This window comes from Myotis yumanensis, unplaced genomic scaffold (genome assembly GCF_028538775.1).
Source record: "Myotis yumanensis isolate MYYU_CA2020_CCGP unplaced genomic scaffold, mMyoYum1.0.hap1 SCAF_14, whole genome shotgun sequence".
Lineage (NCBI taxonomy): Eukaryota > Metazoa > Chordata > Mammalia > Chiroptera > Vespertilionidae > Myotis > Myotis yumanensis.
The window spans coordinates 16061878-16081673 of NW_027223765.1; the positions used below are offsets into that span (position 1 = coordinate 16061878).

At 34.5% G+C, this 19796-nt stretch overlaps 1 protein-coding gene across 5 annotated transcripts in view; it reads left to right on the top strand.

Annotated features, from left to right (window-relative positions):
* SLC4A7 (solute carrier family 4 member 7) overlaps positions 1 to 19796 on the top strand; it is a 90820-nt gene that overhangs the window by 46331 nt on the left and 24693 nt on the right. For all 5 annotated transcript variants that reach the window (XM_070433297.1, XM_070433296.1, XM_070433294.1 and 2 more), the window contains 6 exons: positions 5390 to 5505; positions 7420 to 7577; positions 9316 to 9403; positions 11120 to 11266; positions 15264 to 15370; positions 17601 to 17775. In XM_070433297.1, the coding sequence (XP_070289398.1) occupies positions 5390 to 5505; positions 7420 to 7577; positions 9316 to 9403; positions 11120 to 11266; positions 15264 to 15370; positions 17601 to 17775 (791 nt within the window). The remainder of the gene's footprint in view (positions 1 to 5389; positions 5506 to 7419; positions 7578 to 9315; positions 9404 to 11119; positions 11267 to 15263; positions 15371 to 17600; positions 17776 to 19796) is intronic.

Here is a 19796-nt window from a genome sequence, read left to right on the forward strand (position 1 = left end):
CACTTGCACTTGGAATGCCTTTTAGCACCTAGCTTTAGCAGCATTTGTAGATGATGCTTCTAATTTATTTTGACTTCTGCATGGTCCCCCCCCCCCCCCTTCCCTTTACAATATATTTTAGAAAAGAATAGCATTATTAAAAATTTTATAAGAAAACTACACATAATTTAATAAGCCCTTTCAAAAAATTTCACTGAAATTACAGGTCCGCCTGCATTTGAATGGTTCAGGAAAACGTAGACATTTTGATACTAATCTTTTAATTTGCCATGATTTTTAGAAAAATGGTGGCTTTTCTTATGCATTAAGGTGAATGAACATATTGTACATAAATGATAATGAGGTGAAGTGCCTTTTATCTACTCTTTGGTGCTTTTGTCCAAATAATGCAGTATATTTTAACCTTTTTGACAATAATAGGATCTAATGTTCTTTTTCTCATTTTGTCTGAGACGATTGATGTTCCCTAAGGACTGCCTTGAATCATCATTATTTCAAGATTAGTATTGTATTTTGGAATAGATTTTAGTTGTCTATTATTTAATTAATGTCATAACTATCTTTAATCCAAATTTACCTGGAACTTTTCAAGACCAGTGTTTATGTAGTTGTGGCTAGAGTATATTTTTGTATGTGAATTAGGAAAATTATTTCTTAGAGGATAAAAGTTTTGTAACTTATTTAAGGTTTATGTATTAGGAAAATTTTTGGCTCTTTTATGTTAATGATATGTACATTGATACATCCATTTATGCCCAATTCATAATGTATCCTTTAGTGACTATTGACAGTCAAGTATCAATGTGATATATGCAAATACTACCTAGTGTTTTTAATCACATGGTATTATCACACTTATGTATAATACCAATAATATGTAACACTTCAATGGTAGTTTATAGTTATTAAATTAGCCTATTTAATTGGTATAAAAATTGGTTACAGCAATTTTCAGAAACTCAAACTCAGAAAAGTTAAATAATTTCCCTTGGATCATATTAGCTAATAAGTGACAGCCTAAGTAGCCTGACTGAAAATCTCTGTGTTCCTACTACTATATGCAAGCCTCACACCCTCTTTATTGGCGATATCCAAACATGCCAAATACATTTAATAAAAGCTCATTGTACTTCCCTGGCTGGGTGGCTCATTTGGTTGAAGCATCATCTCATATACAGAAAAGTCTCTGGGTCATGGCACATACCTAGGTCACGGGTTTGGTCGCGTTGGAGCCTGTACGAGAGGAAACCAGTTGATGTTTCTCTCTTTTCTCTCTCTAAAATCAACAAATATATCTTTGGGTGAGGATTGAAGGGGAAAAAAAAGAGAAAGCTCATTGTAGTTGCCAAGAAGTGATAGACTTTTAGAAATAAAAAATTAGGAGTTTTGTGGCTAAATAATTGTAACATTAGTTATGATTGTAGTTATAGCCACCATTGTTTTATAGTTTGTTCCACACATAGGTATAGTTACTTTTCAGATATCGTATTTCTGTTTTTTTGTACAATATGATGAGGTTCAGGCTAGTATTTCTATTTCACAAATGAAGAACATTAAGACTTAGAGATGTTAAAATCATACTGTAAATGACCAGAGCAAGGACTTGAGCTCAGATCTACCTGGAACAAAATCTATATTTGTTTATACTGATATCTCAATAACATTGAATATTTCTTGTTTTGCCAGCTCCTATGTTATTAATAATGAGGGACTACAAATTTTATCTAGGGAGGAAGTGACATATTGGTCTCAACAGCTTATTAGGCCATGCTGTTACGGGATAAAAGGAGCAATTAACTGAGAATTGAGGAACAAAGTTCTTTTCCTCCTCTGCAGTTAGTATGCCAGGAGATTTATTAGCCTTTCTAAAGGAAAAGAAATTAGAATGGAAGATAGAGAATTTCTAAAGATAAGAAAAAGCTCACAATTACTGTTTAAGAAGACAGCTATAGAAGTTTTTAGTATATAATGAAAATAATAGGAGCGGCTATATATTATATTATTCTGTTTAATTACCTTTGGTATTTAAAGCACCTAGAAACTATGGTCTAATTTTCTTGAAGTCTGATGTGATGTTAGAGGAGGAAGTAGTTGGCCTCGGCATAACTTTGGAAAGACTAATGTCATAGATATTTGGGTGATGGGTCATGCTTGGTGCATACCTGTAGTTGGAAAGAAAATGGTGTTTTCCCATTAGTGGTTCTTTTTGGAGAGTAATTATGTAAAAGAGGTAGACTCGTTTCTAGTTTTGTAACTATCGTCTAACTCAGTGATTTTCAACCAGTGTGGTGTGGCACAAGAATTTTTTAAACATGCAATACCTGACTGTTCAGTCAGGGGGACTGACCTTTTTTTCCCTTTGATTGTCAAATGATAAAATGACAACAGCTAACACAACAGTAGCTCTCTGGTGTGAATGCCCGGTCTTGAACCATATACATATAAGTCATATGATAGATTTGATTCTTATTAGTCACGTCACATAATAATAATAGTAAGGTTGCATCTGATTGGTTAATTCTTGGTACCAGAAGTCCTTATACAAGTATAGTACCTGATTTTTTAAAAAGTCACTTTGGAGCAAAAGGGTAGGTAATAACTATTATTACAATTTTTTATAGTAAGTCAAAGTTACACCTACTTTTTTTTTTGTCAGATAAGCAAATATATTTTTTCGTGTGCTGCAGAATTTTAGTAATTAGTTTATGTGTACCATGAAATGAAAAAAGTTGAGAAACACTGTTCTAACTCAAGATTTCTCAGCCTCAGCACTGTTGACATTTTGGGCTGGACCTTTCTTTGTTTCGGGGGCCTTTGCTGTGCACAGTAGGATGTTTAGCAGCATTCCTGGCCTTCCTTCCCTAGCTGTCAGCAGCACTCCCTAGCTGTGACAAACAAAATGCCTCTAGACATTGCCTCTTGGGGGACAAAATCTTTCCAGATTGTGAACCGTTGCTCCAACTGCTTCTACTTGCAAACTTTAAATGACAGAAAACTCTTGATAACTTTGATTTATCTTTCTCTAGTATGATTGTTGAATCTCAGTATTAATATTATATGTACATATACTCACATTTTTTCATTTTTCTTAAAGCAAAGAAATATGGTCCTTCTGAGTTATCTATGCTAATGGTAGTTTGAACTTTGGGGACTTTACTCATTTAATTCTGAGCTCTAGGAATTTATTGCAGGAACAGGGAGGTTGCCTTTACTGATTGAGAAAACAGCTTTAGTTTAGCTGAGATTGTGAAGGGTTATCTAGAGAAGATAATGGTGGGAAACTAACATATTCTTGGCATGGCAGTTTTTACAGGTTAAGATGGCCAGGTTAGCTAAGTGACTTCAGGTCACATCTGGCTTTACCAGCAAGTAGTTCCATATCATTTCTTCTTCCCATTCCTACCTTATTCTTACTTTCCCCTATAACCTTCTTCTTATTCCATTCTTCTCTCCAAAGTCTGTTTACTGAGACTGCTCTGGAAAACTATGCACATGTCCTATTTGATTACACATCTACAGATTGAATATTTTTAGTAGTTACAAGTATAGATGCATTGATGCTCTGTTGTACTTGCTGCCAGGGCCTTAATGATATTCGTCATTGTGTGGGAGTTGGTGGAAACTACTGAAAATACTAGTTAACTTTTTTCCCTTCTTGGGCATGTATTTTAATAAAAAGACTGCCATCTGGAAGTTTAGGGACAAAGGTCAAAGAAGAGGAATCTTAATGACTTTTTTGTACGAAGCTAAAATGCTGAAAAAAATAAGTTTTAGGAAGCATTTTATTTATTTCAGAATTCTCTGACACTTCCAGAGAATGAGCATGTGGCTAAATAGATTGGATGTGCTTTTTCTTACTGAGATTTTGGGGCCACAGTGATATATCCTAGTTTAGGTATTTAATAGAGAAGTGGATATTACAAAGGTCTTCTCTCACTGAGTTTTAACAGTAAACCCAAATGACTTAGTTCAAGTTATTAGTAATAGAATGTTATCTTCTAGAAAAATGAAAACTTTCTTAGATGCATTAGAAATATGTCGTGTGAGTTCCTGTGGGTCACTAGATTGCCCTGTGAGTGGTAAAATCTGTCATAAGTCTTGTGCCTTTTCTCCTGTGATACTTAGTGTTGTATATTCTTGAACTAGAAATCTTAGGTGTTTTGAGAAAATGAAGTATACCTAATGGTAGAAATCTGGATTGTACTTTAAAATTTTTGAGATTTGAGCTTTTTGCAAAAGTCGTAGTGGTAACAATTGGTCATATGCTAAAGGGTGTTGTTAGGTTATTTTATTGTTGTGAAATGTGGCTGCTGACTGTCACTTGAAATGAGCATACTAATGCTGGGACATGTCATTCAAACAAGCTCATTTTGTAGAACATATATCTATCATTTCTAATCTAAACAAACTAATTTTATAAGTTTATCTGCATCTTAGAGGTTGCGTGACTATGAGCTAGTCACATGGCTTACAAAGTGGCAGAGTGCTTATTTCAACACAGGTCTGTTTAATTAAAAAACCCTTCCCCTTTAGCCCTAGCTGGTTTGGCTCAGTGGATAGAGTGTCAGCCCATGGAGGGAAGGGGTCTGGGTTCGATTCCAGTCAAACGCATGTGCCTTGGTTGCAGGCTCAATCCTGGCCCTGATCACATTGATGTTTCTCTCTCTCTCTGTCTCTCCCTCTCCCTTCCACTCACTCTAAAAATATCAATGGAAAAAAATATCCGCAGGTGAAGATTAACAAAACAAGAACAACAACAACAAAAATCCCTTTCTTCTTTATAAATAGTGATTATAAAAAACATCACTATTATAAAGTTGTATTGTTTTAGGAATAATGAGAGTTGGCAGCACAAATGTTACCCAACAGAAGTGAAAATTATTGAGGAAACTGTTATGATTGTGAACCATTGTGGTACATTTAACCTACATTTAGTTGATGTAGCTCTTAAATTTTTCCACATTACACTTAGGATTTATCAGAAAACTTATATTGTTATTAATGCAAGCATGTAAAGTTTAGTTAGGCATCATTAACCTCTGCAGTTCACGTGTATGTTAGCTATATTGGAAGTGTAATCTCTAAACATTTGTAGTAGTAATCAGACTCACATCTTCCCTCTTCTGTGGTTCTGCACCTATTCACTTTTTCTTTTTGCAAAGGTCACCATTTTTGTAATTGTATTATTAAAAATGTTAAAATGTATAGCTTTAATATTGCTTAAAATGTTATTTTGGTCTTGCTGGTTTGGTACTAATACTTGGCACTTTTTTTTTTTTTTTTTTTTACCTTGCACATTTGCTTTTAATAAACCATCACTTTCAGGAGAGGAGCAGAATCAGTGAATTTTCTCCTTACTAATTTGGAATTTGTTTATTCTTGAATACAGGTATTTTGGCCTCTCCACAGTCTGCACCTGGAAACTTGGATACTAGTAAAAGTGCCGAGATTAAAGGTAATGGAGGTGGAGGAAGCAGAGAAAATAGTACTGTTGACTTCAGCAAGGTAATTCTGTCATTCACCGTACATTTTCCTAATCATTCTTACTAAGAAAATCGCTAGCAGTGAGCCTTTATTAACATTGATTATAATAATTTTTTTAATAGACTGATGCTTACAAACCTGCCTGTGATGCTTGTGATAGGTTAATTTAAGGTCCGAAATTGTGAGCAAGGTAACAGTCTCGGAGCACTTGAATATCACTATATCTTACTAGTTTTAGAAATTCTGACTAAAGAATATGTGAATGATAGGGTATTTTCATCCATACCTACCCACAGATACCATGAAACTTCAGTACCTTTTGAATTCTAGTCATTTCTTCTGGAGCTACCACCACTAGAAAGATTAATTCTGGGAATGATGTTATAGCAATGGTAGTGAATTCAGCCTTTTTCTAGCTGTAACGTGATTCCAGAATTACTGTCTTATGGCGTCAGTAGTAGGCACGTTCAGGGTAGTATGGCTGCAGACCGTGTCAGTACTTTTTGGAATGTCACTGGGAAGCATATCGGCGCTTACCCCATGGGTAGGTAAAGGCATGGATTTAAAAACAGAAAATGTATTTTTTAAAAAGGGGCAAAAACTACAAGTTCAAATTACAATAGAATTTAAAGAGTACTTTATGAGTACTACTTCCGCATAATTGATTCTAAAGGCCATTTTAATACAATGCTGTTAAATCTAATTTGCTACAGGACTTTCAATGCTTTAATATTTTTGTATCTAATGTCATTTAATTAAATGTGATTATTCCAAGAAAGATTTGTTCAGTCTTTCATAATGCAAAGCGTAGATCGCATTTTGCGGAAAAGGAGTTTGCATGACGATCTGTGCTATGCAACTTTGCTGCGTTTCATGCTCTACAATCATAGAAAGCCTTGCATATGGGGCATTGACTCTACAAAAAGGCTGTTGTGCTAACTCGGTTATATTTTTACTGGTGCTCCTGTTATTTCAGACGAGTAAAAGTGTTCAGGGACTAAATTCAAGTTATTCTTATGAGTCCATGAGTATAGTTTACGTTATAGATCTCCTCTAGACATGGCAGATGCCATTTATTTTTGTTCCTCTGTCACAGTTTTGCTTTTTTTTTTTACTTGGCCCATCCTTATGTACACCTCCTGTCTCCTGTTGGGCAGGAGTCTGCCTCCTGGCACTGTAGTTGTGGCACACTGGGTGTGGGACTCAAGAGGCCCGCTGTAAGTGCTGCTTTCTTGTTAATGGATAGCCCTGTAAGTGGTTGTTTAGTGACTTGTGTGAAACTGTGTATAAATGACAAAGTTCCCATGCTTCGATATTCTGTTTGTGACCTTTCCTTGGTAATTATACACAGACAACCAAATTTGATTATATGGCACTGCCGTATATTTATACCAGTAATGGCTATTTATTTTCGTTTTAAATAAAAAATAAAAACAAAATTTCCCCCTCCATTTAGTGAAAATACTGGGGAATGCCCAGAGTTCTTTAAAATAGGACTTATAAAAAAGACAAAGGGACTAACTCATTTCTAAGATGAAGTAATAGATTATCATGAAGTGAATATTTTTTAGCACTGTGTATAATTTCATGAACTATTGCTAGTTTGTGAACTATACTTTTGTCTTTAAATAATTTTTAATGAATAGTGCTGTGTTCATTGAAAATTTTTTTTCTCGTTTCTGTGTTTGATAATTTAGATCTCTGAAGTAGTAAAGATTATGATAGTTGAAGCAATTGGGAGTATTTTTTCCTAGATGTATTTTGCTTGCCTTTTTTGTATTTGTCTACTCCATCCTTTGTGAGAATTTTGGGATTTATATCTTCTTTAGATCACCAGTTTAGTCTTGAAGGCATATTTTCTCTCCTGTTTCCCTCTAAATAGTCTTATAAACACCATGTAAATTTTATTTTAAATGATTATTTATTTGTCAATAGGTTGATATGAATTTCATGAGGAAAATTCCTTCGGGAGCTGAGGCATCCAATGTTCTGGTGGGAGAAGTAGACTTTTTGGAAAGACCGATAATCGCGTTTGTGAGACTGGCTCCCGCTGTTCTCCTCTCAGGGCTGACTGAAGTCCCTGTTCCGACCAGGTAAAGAGTTCGTTCCAATGAACGCACTCTTAGCATGTCCAAAATCTAAGTTTTTTCATACTGAAGGAACATGTTCCATTATGTATCTAGTAAAATATCATTTTAATTATTAATGTTGCCATTGTGCCAAAGGCTTTGACTACTAGGGGATAAAAGTATGATCTCTCTTTTTATTTTTGAATAACTTATTTTTATTGACTTTAGAAAGAGGAAGGAAGGGAGCGTTGGAGAGAGGGGGAGAGAGAGAAACATTGATCAGTGGCCAGAACTGGGGATCGAACCCAAAACCTGGGTATGCACCCTGACCAGGAATGGAATCCGCAACCTTTTGGTGTATAGGATGACAGTCCAACCAACTGAGCCACACCAGCCAAGGCCAATCTCTCTTCCTATAACTAAAAAAACAAAGGGGTAGGGGGAAAGAGTATATCTATAATACTTTCAACAATAAAGATAAATTTAAAAAAATAATTGCAGCATGAAAAAATATTTCATTGATACCTTTATAAGAATTTTGTCATCTCAGGAGATTTGGTTTAAAAAGTGGTTCATTTTAGATATATGATCTGTGCAGGCACTGGAGTCAGAGAAAATGGAGTTTAATTTTTGCACTTCCACTTCTGTGGGAGGGTCAGACCTGATGTAAATTTTCTAAGCTTCATTTGTAAAATGAGGATAATAATACCTTATAGTTGATTAAATTGATAATGCCCCTGAATTAGGCAAAGAGCTTTGTTCTGACCTGACCAAAATCTTCTGTTCAAAATACATTATGAGTAAAAATGAAAGTAGGGGTAATATCCATAAGAATAATTAGCAAGTTGTGCTATAAAGAGTAATCAGTTCCTTAGCTATTGACTGTATAAACTTAATTCCAAATGAGAATAATTTAAAAATATTTTAAAATTATTTTTATAATAGTAAATCTGAGGAATTAATTGCAACTTGATTGAAATGTACATGCCTATTTTCAATATGCTTTACTGAGGTGCATTAATGGTGTAGTATTAAGATAAATGAGAAAAATAATTCTATAGATTCATATTTACATTCTCATAAAATAGGAAGATGAATACTTCTAGTTTGGATAAGTGTAAATATTAACATTTTACCGTCATTAATAAGGGCATAATTAAATAGGAAGTTAATTACTTTTTATTTAGTCACTATAAATAAATAAAATAATCAAGTAATAGTTGGTTTGCTGATAAATTTGGAGCTGTAGATAAAAATTCATTTTCCTTCCAAAGGAATTAGTTCCTTTTTTACTACTATACTAATATTAGTCTTAATCCAGACTATATTTTGAGGACTTGTGGATTTTTTTGTGTATACTCTTTAATTATTTTACTAGGCAAACCTTTTAAGTACTTCAGTGGAATTGGTATTCACTAATTTATTTATTTATTGTCAAACAGACCAGAGAAAATTGTTTACTCAAATTCAAAAGGATATAGAAGATGGGAATTTTTAATGTAGAACACTCAATTCCTGAATTACTGCCTTACCCTAAGAAAGATGGGAAGTGATAACTTACTAGGAAGTTAATTATGAATGCCTTTCGTAGTTCTGTGATCTGCTTTAGTCTGAGTAGAGTTGCCAACTTTTTTCAGTGATTGGAGTGGGCAGATGATCAGTGTTTTTGTGTTGATACTTCAGTGATTTTTTTTTATGATTGCTGAGATTTATGTGTGTATGTTGTTTATGTTTAAATGTGTGTATTTTAATGTTTTCTTAGGTTTTTGTTTTTGTTACTGGGTCCAGCAGGCAAGGCACCACAGTACCATGAAATTGGAAGATCAATAGCCACTCTCATGACGGATGAGGTAATTACATACCCTTTGAAGTGGACACTGATTATGAAGCGTATACTATATAAAGTCCCTTTTGAAGTGGAATTTCAAATCCTTTTGGACACCAATTATGAAGCATATAATATTTATTATAGTTCTCTTTTATAGCGATGCTTAAAAATTGACCTTGCTGTATGTAATATTTTATCTCAAATTCACTCTTTTTGTTAATTGAATTTATTGGGGTGATATTGATTAATAAAATTATATAGGTTTCAGGTATATCTCATATTCACTCTCTTCAACTGTTTTGCCTTTGTTATGGTCTTCAGGACGATTCTGTCAGGATCAGTGGATATTTTTTTATTTTCTCCCCTACATTTGAAATTATTGATCACCTTCTAGAAATTATCTTCATCCTGGATTTTAGGATATAATTTCTTTTGGGTTTCCTCGGGGCTTTGCCTTTTCCTCTTTCCCCCCCTTTTTTTTCTGTAGTTTCTTTCTCCCATTTGTGAACTTCACCTTTGACCATGACCTGTATTGATCAGGACTTCTCTCTCTTTTGGAGAGTCTCCAGCCATCTCTGCCGTGTGCCCCTAAGGTATCTGAAACCCCAAATACCTGAACCTGACCTCCTTTGTCTGTCCTGTCTCAAACAGTTGGTCACCAGATTCTGTTGATTTTACCTCCTTAATATCTTTAGCATCTAACCTGCCACCTCCACTGCCACTTCTCTGGTTTACACTCTACCTTCTTCTCTTTGGTAATTAAAGTGGACTTTCCTAATCTTAGCATAGTCTCCTCTACACTACCAATTACATGCAGATTTCAATATATCATTATCTTGATCCATATATGTCAGTGCCATCTTGTTATATACTTACGTTTAAACCTAAAATCTTTGCCATTGTCTGAATAGGGTCTGTCTGATCTGGCCTCAGCATACTTCTTGAAACTCATATCCTCCCCCATTTTGCCCTGGCCACATTAGTTTCCCTTTTGTTCCTCAGATGTGTTATGTTCTTTCCTGCCTCTGGTCCTTCACAATGGTTATTCCCTTTGCCTGAGTTCTCTTCTACCATCTCTTCCCTCTGCATGGGTTTGTCCCTCAGTTCATTCACATTTCTCCTACAGTGAAAGTCTCCTGTAAGACTTTCATTCACCTGTTTTATTTTTATCACAGCATTCATTTTTACCTGCAATTATGTATTTATGTAATTAACTTCTTTCACTATCTTGCTCCCTAGGGCTCTTGAGTACAGGGACCTTGCCTTATCTGTCTCCATTGCACTCTCCAAGTGTTTAGCATTGTGCCTGGCAAATAGTAGGCACCCAAGTAAATATAAGCGATCAAATAAATTAAGTGTTTAAGTAAAGTTGATTGTACATCCATGATTATTGGTTTAGGATAAATGACATTTAATATCCTAGAAGTGGAAAAACAGGCTGCAGTATTTTATTCAGTAATGAATTGCTGAGTATTTCCCATGTAAAAATTTATCTTTTTAAAAATTATTTTGCCTGAACACATCACTATTTTATTTTGTTTTATTGTTACTGATAATTCATCTGATAATACTAATAATGGGTTATTTTTTATAGTTATTACCCAGGGTGGGATAAGAGGTTAGATAATTATCTTTATTGTATACTTACTCATGTTATCTGAAGTGGATTTACTTTGTATAGAACTTTCTTTCAACTTTAAAATTCTTTTACTCAGTGTTTTTTTTTCCCCTCCTTTAGATTTTTCATGATGTAGCTTATAAAGCAAAAGACAGAAATGACCTCTTATCTGGAATTGATGAGTTTTTAGATCAAGTAACTGTCCTACCTCCAGGAGAGTGGGATCCTTCTATACGCATAGAGCCACCAAAAAGTGTTCCTTCTCAGGTAAGAGTCCATACAGTATTTGAGGTACATTTACAACATTTAAAAAAAATACTTTATACATTTAAAATAAATTTTTTTTATTGACTTCAGGGAGAAAGGGAGAGGGAGAGAGAGATAGAAACATCAGTTTTGAGAGAGAATCATCAGCTGCCTGCTGCACACCCCCTACTGGGGATCAAACCCGCAACCCAGGCACGTGCCCTTGACCAGAATTAAATCCGGGATCCTTCAGTCCGCAGGCCAATGCTCTATCCACTGAGCCAAACCAACCAGGGCTACTTTATACATTTTTAAAAATCAAAACTATACAACACTCAGAGAAGTTATACCCCAATACGTCCCCTTGATGTTCTCATCTCTGTACCACCTTCTGTGGGCCACCATTTGTTACTAGGTTTTTGTTTATCCTTCTAGTTTTTGTTCAGTACAAAGAAATATGAACCTACAGTTTTATGTTCTTCTCTTCTACCAAAAGTTAATATACTATGTGTACTGTTTGGCACCTTGCTTCTTTTTATATAAGAACATATTTTGGTTATCTGATCATTAGAAATATTCCTTGTTCCTTTCTCACCATTTTGTTGTATCCTGTTTATTGGATATATCATAGTTTATCCTACCTCTCGGCTTAGGATGTTTTTGGTCTTCTGCTGCAAACCACATCATGGTAGTGATATGCCATATTAGTCTTGTGAAGATAGAGCTGTAGGATAAATTTTCAGAAATAGGATTGCTGACTCGCATGGGAGTTATAATTTTAGTAGGTAATTAGCAGAATCTCTTCTTATCGGGTGAACTGTTTTGGACCCCCACAGTGAGGTATGAAAGTGCCTATGTCCCTGCAGCCTCACCAACACAGTATGTTGTCAAACCTTTGGATATTTGTTAGTCTGATAGAAATCTTTATCTTACTCTATTGGGTATTTTAATGTGATTTTACTTTGCTGTTTTATAATTAGTGAGGTTGAATTTCTCTGAATATATTTTGTTCATTTCCTTCCACCACTTTTTTTTTTTTTTTTTTTTAACATTTGAATTCTTCATTGATCCTTTGGAGTTCATCATGGTATATTTTGTGGAGTATGCACCCAACTTTATCTTTTTTCTAAATTGCTGTCTGATTGTCCCAATTGATTAAAAAGTTGATATATATTTTTAATTACTCCCATTTTATTGGTGATGATGTCTTTCTCATTTACTAAATTTCCATATGCATTCAGGTCTGGGAGTTTCTTTATCATTGGTATATCTATTCAATGGATCAGTTCCACACTTAAATTTTTGAGGCTTTTTGGGATATCTTAATATCTGGAAGATCTAGATTTATTCTTGACTCCTCTTACTCTTGTTTTTCTGAATTTCTTTGGCTGTATTTGGTTTCTTTTTTTATATAAGCTTTAAAATCAGTTTCCTATTTACAGAAAAAACAATTTAAAAGAAATTATGATAGTGGTTAAACTTCTAAATGAACTGAGGGAAAATTGACATCTTTATAACACTGAATCTGTTCAAGAACATGGTATAGCTTTCCTTAGTTGTTTTCCTGTTTCAAGTCAGTTTTTGTGTCCTAAGGAATGTTACAAAGTTCTACTTATCTACGATTTTCAAGCTTCTTGCTGAGTGTATTCATTAGAATTTTATCTTTATTGTTTATATTGCAAATGAAGTCTCTGTTCTATTACATTGTCTGCTTGCTACTTTTATGTATATGAAGACTATGTTACTGTATATTTCTTATATTACCATATATATATATGCTACCATCCTTCTTAATTCTTTTATTATATGTAGGTTTTCAGTCATATCATTTGCAGTATTTTATTCTCTCCTTTTCAAACTCTTATACCTCTGATATGTTTTCTGCTGTCTAATTGTATTGACTAAAATCTCTAATAGTGTTAGGTAGTAGTTGAGTTGATATGGGCATTTCTTAATTAGTTTCTAACTGGTCAGTGTCTCTAGTGTTTCTCTCAATAAGTTACTGATTTTGGGACCAAAAATAAACATTTTTATCATGTTCAGAAAATACCCTAATTTCTATTTTATGGAAAATGTTAATATAAACGGATGTTGAATTTTTAGCATGTCTGGAGACAATCATATGAACTTTATCAATTATTATGGTAAATCATGTTAATAAATTCTTTAATATGGATTCTACCTTTTGCATTGTTGGAATAAACCCAACCTGGACTCTAATGTGCTGGCAGTCTTTGTTTAGTACTTTATTTAAGTTGTTTGCATCTCGTAAGTAGATTGGTCCATAGATTTTTGTGTAATCTTTGTGTTTTGGTATTATCATTATACTTGTTTTATAAAAACTTTTTAAGTTTTCCTTTTTCTGTGTTCTTAAAACTTTAAAATGGCTTGGAATAATTTGGTTCTAAAAGTTGGAAGAATTCTTTTGTAAAGTTTTCTGAGCCTGAATATTTTGTTATATGTTAGGCTTCAACAACTTGCTTATTCTGTGGAAATTGGTTTGTGTAAGCTTTCTATTTTTTCTAAGGTCAGTTTTAGTAAATCATTGTAACGATTTCCCTCTTTTCTGGTGTCAGTTTTGGGAAATTATGTTTTCCTAGTTTATTACCCATTTCATCAAGCTTTTAAATGTGTTTGTGTAGGGTTGTACAATATAGTCTCTTTCTTTCTTTATAGATATGTATATATATAAATAATTCCCCTCAGTTTGTGAAGTTGCCTCCTTGTTGTGATTGGCTAATGGTTTACCATATTTTTTAAATAGAGCAGCTTAAAAAATATAATTTTAGGTTTTTTTTTAATGTATTTTGTTTTTCTAACTCAATTTCTGCTTTTTAGTTGTTTTATTTCTTTCAGGAAAGATTTTCTTTTTCATTTTTTCTTTTTTTTGTTTTAACATTTCCTGAGCTTAGATGCTTAATTCATTTTTCTTAATAAAATTAAATTGTTTGTTTTCCAGAAATTCCATGATTTTGTTTTCTTCCTCGAGCTAAGATGTAATTTAGGTTTTTATTTTGATATTTTCAAATGGTAGTTTTATGATTATAGATAAGTCTTTATACGCTATACATATTGAACATATAAACCAGGTAGTTTTAAGTCATCTAGAGTCTTTGAACCAGGGGATCTCCTGGGATGACCCCACCCACCCCACCTTTCTCTCCCTCTCTCTCCCCCCTGCTCCTTCTACTTCCCTCCCTCTTTCTCCTCCTGCTCCTTCTCCTTCTTTTTCTCTAATTCTTTCTCGTTCTTTTAGGCCCAAGTAACCAATTAAAAACTCACTCCTTAGAGCCCGGTGGCCAATCCGCAGGCGGCCCCGCCCCAGCCCCTCCCGGGAGAGGGGGCGCAGAGGACCCGAGGCCACCCGCCCACCCGCCTGGCTCACTTCTCTGGGCAGCCCACCCAAAAAACAAACAAACAAACAAACTCACTCCTTTCTTTTCAAGTGAGAATAGTACTCTTGAATTTGTAATAAAATATAATGGGATATTGATTTTTTATGCTTTTAATAACCCTTGTGCTATTTATATCTTAAGGGAAGTATCTTAGTAAAAGAAAACTTGCACTTACATTTTTCTTAATGTTAAGTACATTTTTAGTAGTTAACATGAGCAGTATTTTAAAAATTCTGCTAACAGCAATGCTTTTATTGGCTATTTATGTTCCTGTTGCTGAATAATAATTTGAAATGGTGTGTATGAATGTGTTTTATAGTGTATTTGATATTAGAGTATAAAATGGAGCAAGCTGAGCTTGAACTTAGAAATATTAATAGACAAATATTGGCTTCTGTTTTAAAGTAGAGCTTATTTGAAGTAGAAACTGATGATAGGAAGCATCTTTTTCTAGCACAGCGCGCGCGCTTGCACACACACACACACACACACACACACATACACACACACACGTGTATATATATCCAGTAAGAGATCTCATGCTCCCTCTGAATTGAAGAAGCCATCTCAGCCTTCCTAAAAGAACATTCTGAAAGTGTGTTTTTTTTGTGTGTGAAATGCAGGAAAAGAGAAAGATTCCTGTATTTCCCAATGGATCTGCCCCCAGCTCGGGTGAAACTCATAAAGAGGCCGCTGACCATGCTGGGCCTGAGCTACAGAGAACTGGACGGTGGGTACAAATACTGATACAATGTGGGTGTCTTTGGAGACTAGGGTTTGAATTGATGAAAAAGGCACAAAAAGTCTTTTTCCTTACAAACATTTGAACCTAACCTTACATGGTATTTTTTTATATTAAAAAAATGACTTATTGTATAGGTATGTGATGTTGAAGGAAATTAATATATATTTAAAGATAATTTTACTAGTATATACTTGGGTTCTGTATACCAAGCTTTAATTTATAATGAAAATATGCACCATGTTAAGAATGTTGTACAGTTATATAGTAGGTTAATTTACAAAAAGGTTTTTAAAGAAAGTGTGGAGTTGTATTATAATTCTCCTTATGAAATTAGAGAATTATGGAAACAGAAAGGAATTATAACCAAATTTTTTTTGTGTGTGTGCATAGACTTAATTCTCTTAAAAGGGCATTATATCATACGATAATGTAAAATTAGACAATTAATCCATGGTATTGATCTCTGGAAACCTAGTTAGAAAAATTGTTGAAGTTGTTCATCTTGGGGGAATAAAGAATATATTGCCAGGTGTAAACATTGCCTTAAAATATTTTGTAGAAGTAGAGAAATGTTATTTTACTTTTTATGTAGAAAAGCATGGGATATTGATAACCTTTTGTCCACTGGTGGTCTCTGTAGAAGTAAATATTGAATCTTGAATATTTATTTAAAAAACAGGATATCTTATACATTATTAGGGATAGTAATGACATGCCTAAATAATACTACATAGAAAAAAAATAACATGGTATACTAAATATAAACTTTAGAGAAGCTTAAACTCACAATTAATCCATTGACTAATATATTAGTCTCTGTGAATATAATAGGGTATAAGATTGTCCCCATGCAAGAGGTGTTGGTCTGATACTAGCTATTGTTATTATTATTTCCTCAAACTTCAAATTGAGATAGGATTGACACATATGTAACACCTTAATCAATAAAGAAAAAAAATTGAGATAGGATTAGTCACTGAGAAGTGCTAAGGCCCCCATTGATCTCATGGTCACTCATCTGAAAGCTTTATATAAGCTGTTAAATAATCAATTATTGATTTGATGGTGTGATTTTATTTTTAGATTATCATTGGCACCTTTATTATTGCAAGTTAATTCCCCTTGCTGTCAGATTATCTATAGGGTAACTTCTTCCACTTGTCAGTGTGTGTTTAGGATCTATTTCACTATTAACTTAAAAAAAAAAAAAAGCTAGAAGGGTAAAGCTTGAAACATCCAAAGCATTTGAAAGCATAAGATTAATTTTTTTGGAGTGTTTTTACAGTAGGGATTTGAATGATTATATATATTTTGAGTCACAAAACGTTTTTGAATTATTGATTTGTCGCAAGTATTTATTGAATACTTACTATGTCCCAGGCAGTGTTCTTAGACACGAGATGATGACACTGAATAAGAAAAAGTCTGCTCCTCACAGAGCTTATATTTTAGTGGAATGCTTTCAAGTTAACTGTATCCAAAAGTTTGACTTAAAAAAAACCTCACACATTGAAATGACACATACAGCTTTGATGTGCAAATATAGATTTTTATATTTATTAAAACTTCCTAGTAATATGTGCACTAGTTTGACTACAAATAAAGTAAATTGCATACACTGAAGTACTTTTTAGGCTTTTTTTCCTGGACCAGAAATATTTATACTATTAAAGTGCTAATTTAAAAAGTAATTGACATTATTTAATTTACAATTGAGTGGACCTATGCACAGCATACTCTATTTATATTAAAGGGTATTTTGGGGGCTTATAATTTACGTTATAATTGCCTTCCCGCTATTTCTGACACTTGCCTTTAAGATTTATAGTGTAGATAATAATTATTAGAATTGCTTATGCATATTTTCATGAATGGGTGGTTAGGTTTTATTTACTTTTATTGTACATTTTCTTGCCCATTTGTGTCTGAAATTACATTTACTCATATAAAATCATTTGCCTGCAGTTTTTTCAGTATGTAGTCCATGAAATATAGATGTTTATGTCTCTTAACTTAATGAGATCGACCTTTCCTCTACCAGTGGGTTAGGTTAAATGAGTATATCTTCTGTAATTTATACCATGATTTAAATAGGATATTAATTTTTGTTGACAAAACACTAGACACCAGCAGTTTTATGTAGCCCATAGTTTTAGATTGCAATAGCTAGAATCCTCTAGTGTACAGTTTGACGAGTTTCATCTCACCTATTTAGGCTTTTTGGTGGTTTGATACTTGACATCAAAAGGAAAGCACCTTTTTTCTTGAGTGACTTCAAGGATGCATTAAGTCTGCAGTGCCTGGCCTCGATTCTTTTCCTATACTGTGCCTGTATGTCTCCTGTAATCACTTTTGGAGGGCTGCTTGGAGAAGCTACAGAAGGCAGAATAGTGAGTACAAAGATTGGTAGCGGCCAGGCTCTTAGCTCTTCAGAGGCAAGTGTCTGTGTGCATTTGTCTCACTATTCCTACTTTTATCCGAAGAGTCTACCCACAGCATGATTAACCTGTCCAAAAGCAGACTTCCCCCAAAGGTAATTGCTATGGAAAACATGGGGAAGCCATATGAACAGGAGAAGATGCACAGTTGAGGTAAAAAATAAAAATAAAATTAAAAGAAGAAGAAAAAGAAGAAGAAAAGTTTATCCTGGCTTGCTGGATGAATGGTTTTATAAATTGAGTAAAAGGCTTTGTTGTCTGTCGGGGGGAGAAGGGTCTGGTGGGGGTAGTCTGCTTGAACTGAGTCCGGGTGGGTTGTGGGTGGAGGATTTTACCACTGGGGCTACGTCACATCCTGTAAGGCATCATAGGATTAGGTACAGCCATGTGAGTGATACTTACTCATCAGCCCTGGCGGGTAGGCCCGGACTAGACTGGAAGAAGAGAACATAATTGTGGACAAATGATGGATTTTTGAAGTGGTGCTTGCTTTAATTTTGCTGTTAACTAAATTTGTGTGAAAGTAGTCAAAGCTTGTCATTGGAAAGTATAACTGAAACCTGCATCTGTAATTTGACATGACTGAAATGAAAGTTTTTATGCTTTTTGTTCTTGACTAAAATGAAAGTTTTTATGTTTTTTTGTTCTTTCGTTTTCGTTTTGATCTTGGTAATATTGTATTAGGGGCTGTGGGAGTATAACTGAATAGTGCTTTGTAAAATCTTGAAGACAAGTTTTTGTTTATATATATTTTAATGGCTTTTAAATGAGATGATTTGTAATTCTTAAGTGTATTTTATTTAATTATATTTACTCTTGGGGAGAAAATTGACTTTATTTTTTATTTTTTTTACAAATAAAAGGTTAAGAAATAGTCAAAGATAAGTAGTGATATTTTTTAATTAAAGTATTTCATGAGCTGAACAGGAGATAAAACTGACAATTGAAATTTCCTTTCAGCTCAGTTTATTTTCAATTACTTAGATAATATTCCCTTACTCTGTAATCACTGTATTAAAGGCATATAATTTTTTGTAAGTTGCTTCATGTGCTGACATGAATTGTACATGTAACTCTGCTGGTCCCCATGGAATTGTGTCTCATCTGTTTCCATCATGGAAATACTGCTTTGATCTTGGACTGTGACTGTCTCTCTCTGCCTACCCATCTCATCCTGCCATCTAATGCCATGTGCTTGTGATAGTGCATCAGGCACCAGAGGAATATAGACGAGTGTTACACGAGCATGCATCTTCTGCCCTCCATGATTCTAACCTAAGGGGGAAAAAGTCTAGATAGTATATTACCATGTCCTGGGTGCTGGGCCACGCAGGAGTCAGATCAAGGAAGAGGTGTGGGAGTTGAAATAATGGAAATGGAGAGCTCAGAGTGGGTTATGGAGGTAGGTGGTTTGGAAATGTGTTTGTTTTCAGATGCTTTATGAGAACTTCAACTATAAAAGGAGACGGTAGGAGGAGGAGTTCCAGAGTTTGTAGTGATCAGGGAGGAATGAGTAGATTGGGAGCAGTTGAGACAAGTGGGGCTTGAAACTGAGAATAGATGGAGGTAATTTACAGGGAGAGCAGGTGAGGAATGGAGGAGGGATGAGAACAGGAGGAAAATGGCCCAGCATATCAGATACAGGCGCAGTCAAGAGCTCAGGATGAAGTAATTTTACAAAAACCAAAACAGGTTTTTGAAGAGGACAGACTAGAAGGGAGTGTTTAGTGTCACGGCAGTGGGCAGGTGTGTGGGGAAGAGAAGGGTAGGGCTATGGGTGGGTAAAACGGAAACTTCTGAATGCGGGGTGGGGATGGCAGGTAGCAGGGCTGTGGCTTCTTTAGGGCAAGACCTGGTTCAGTTTGGGCATGAGCATAGAAATAGTTTTAAAAATAGATCTGGGTAAAGGGCCTGGTAAATGTGGCAATAAGGGGTTGGGCGTGGTGAAAGGAAGGTCTTCATGTTGCCGCTTT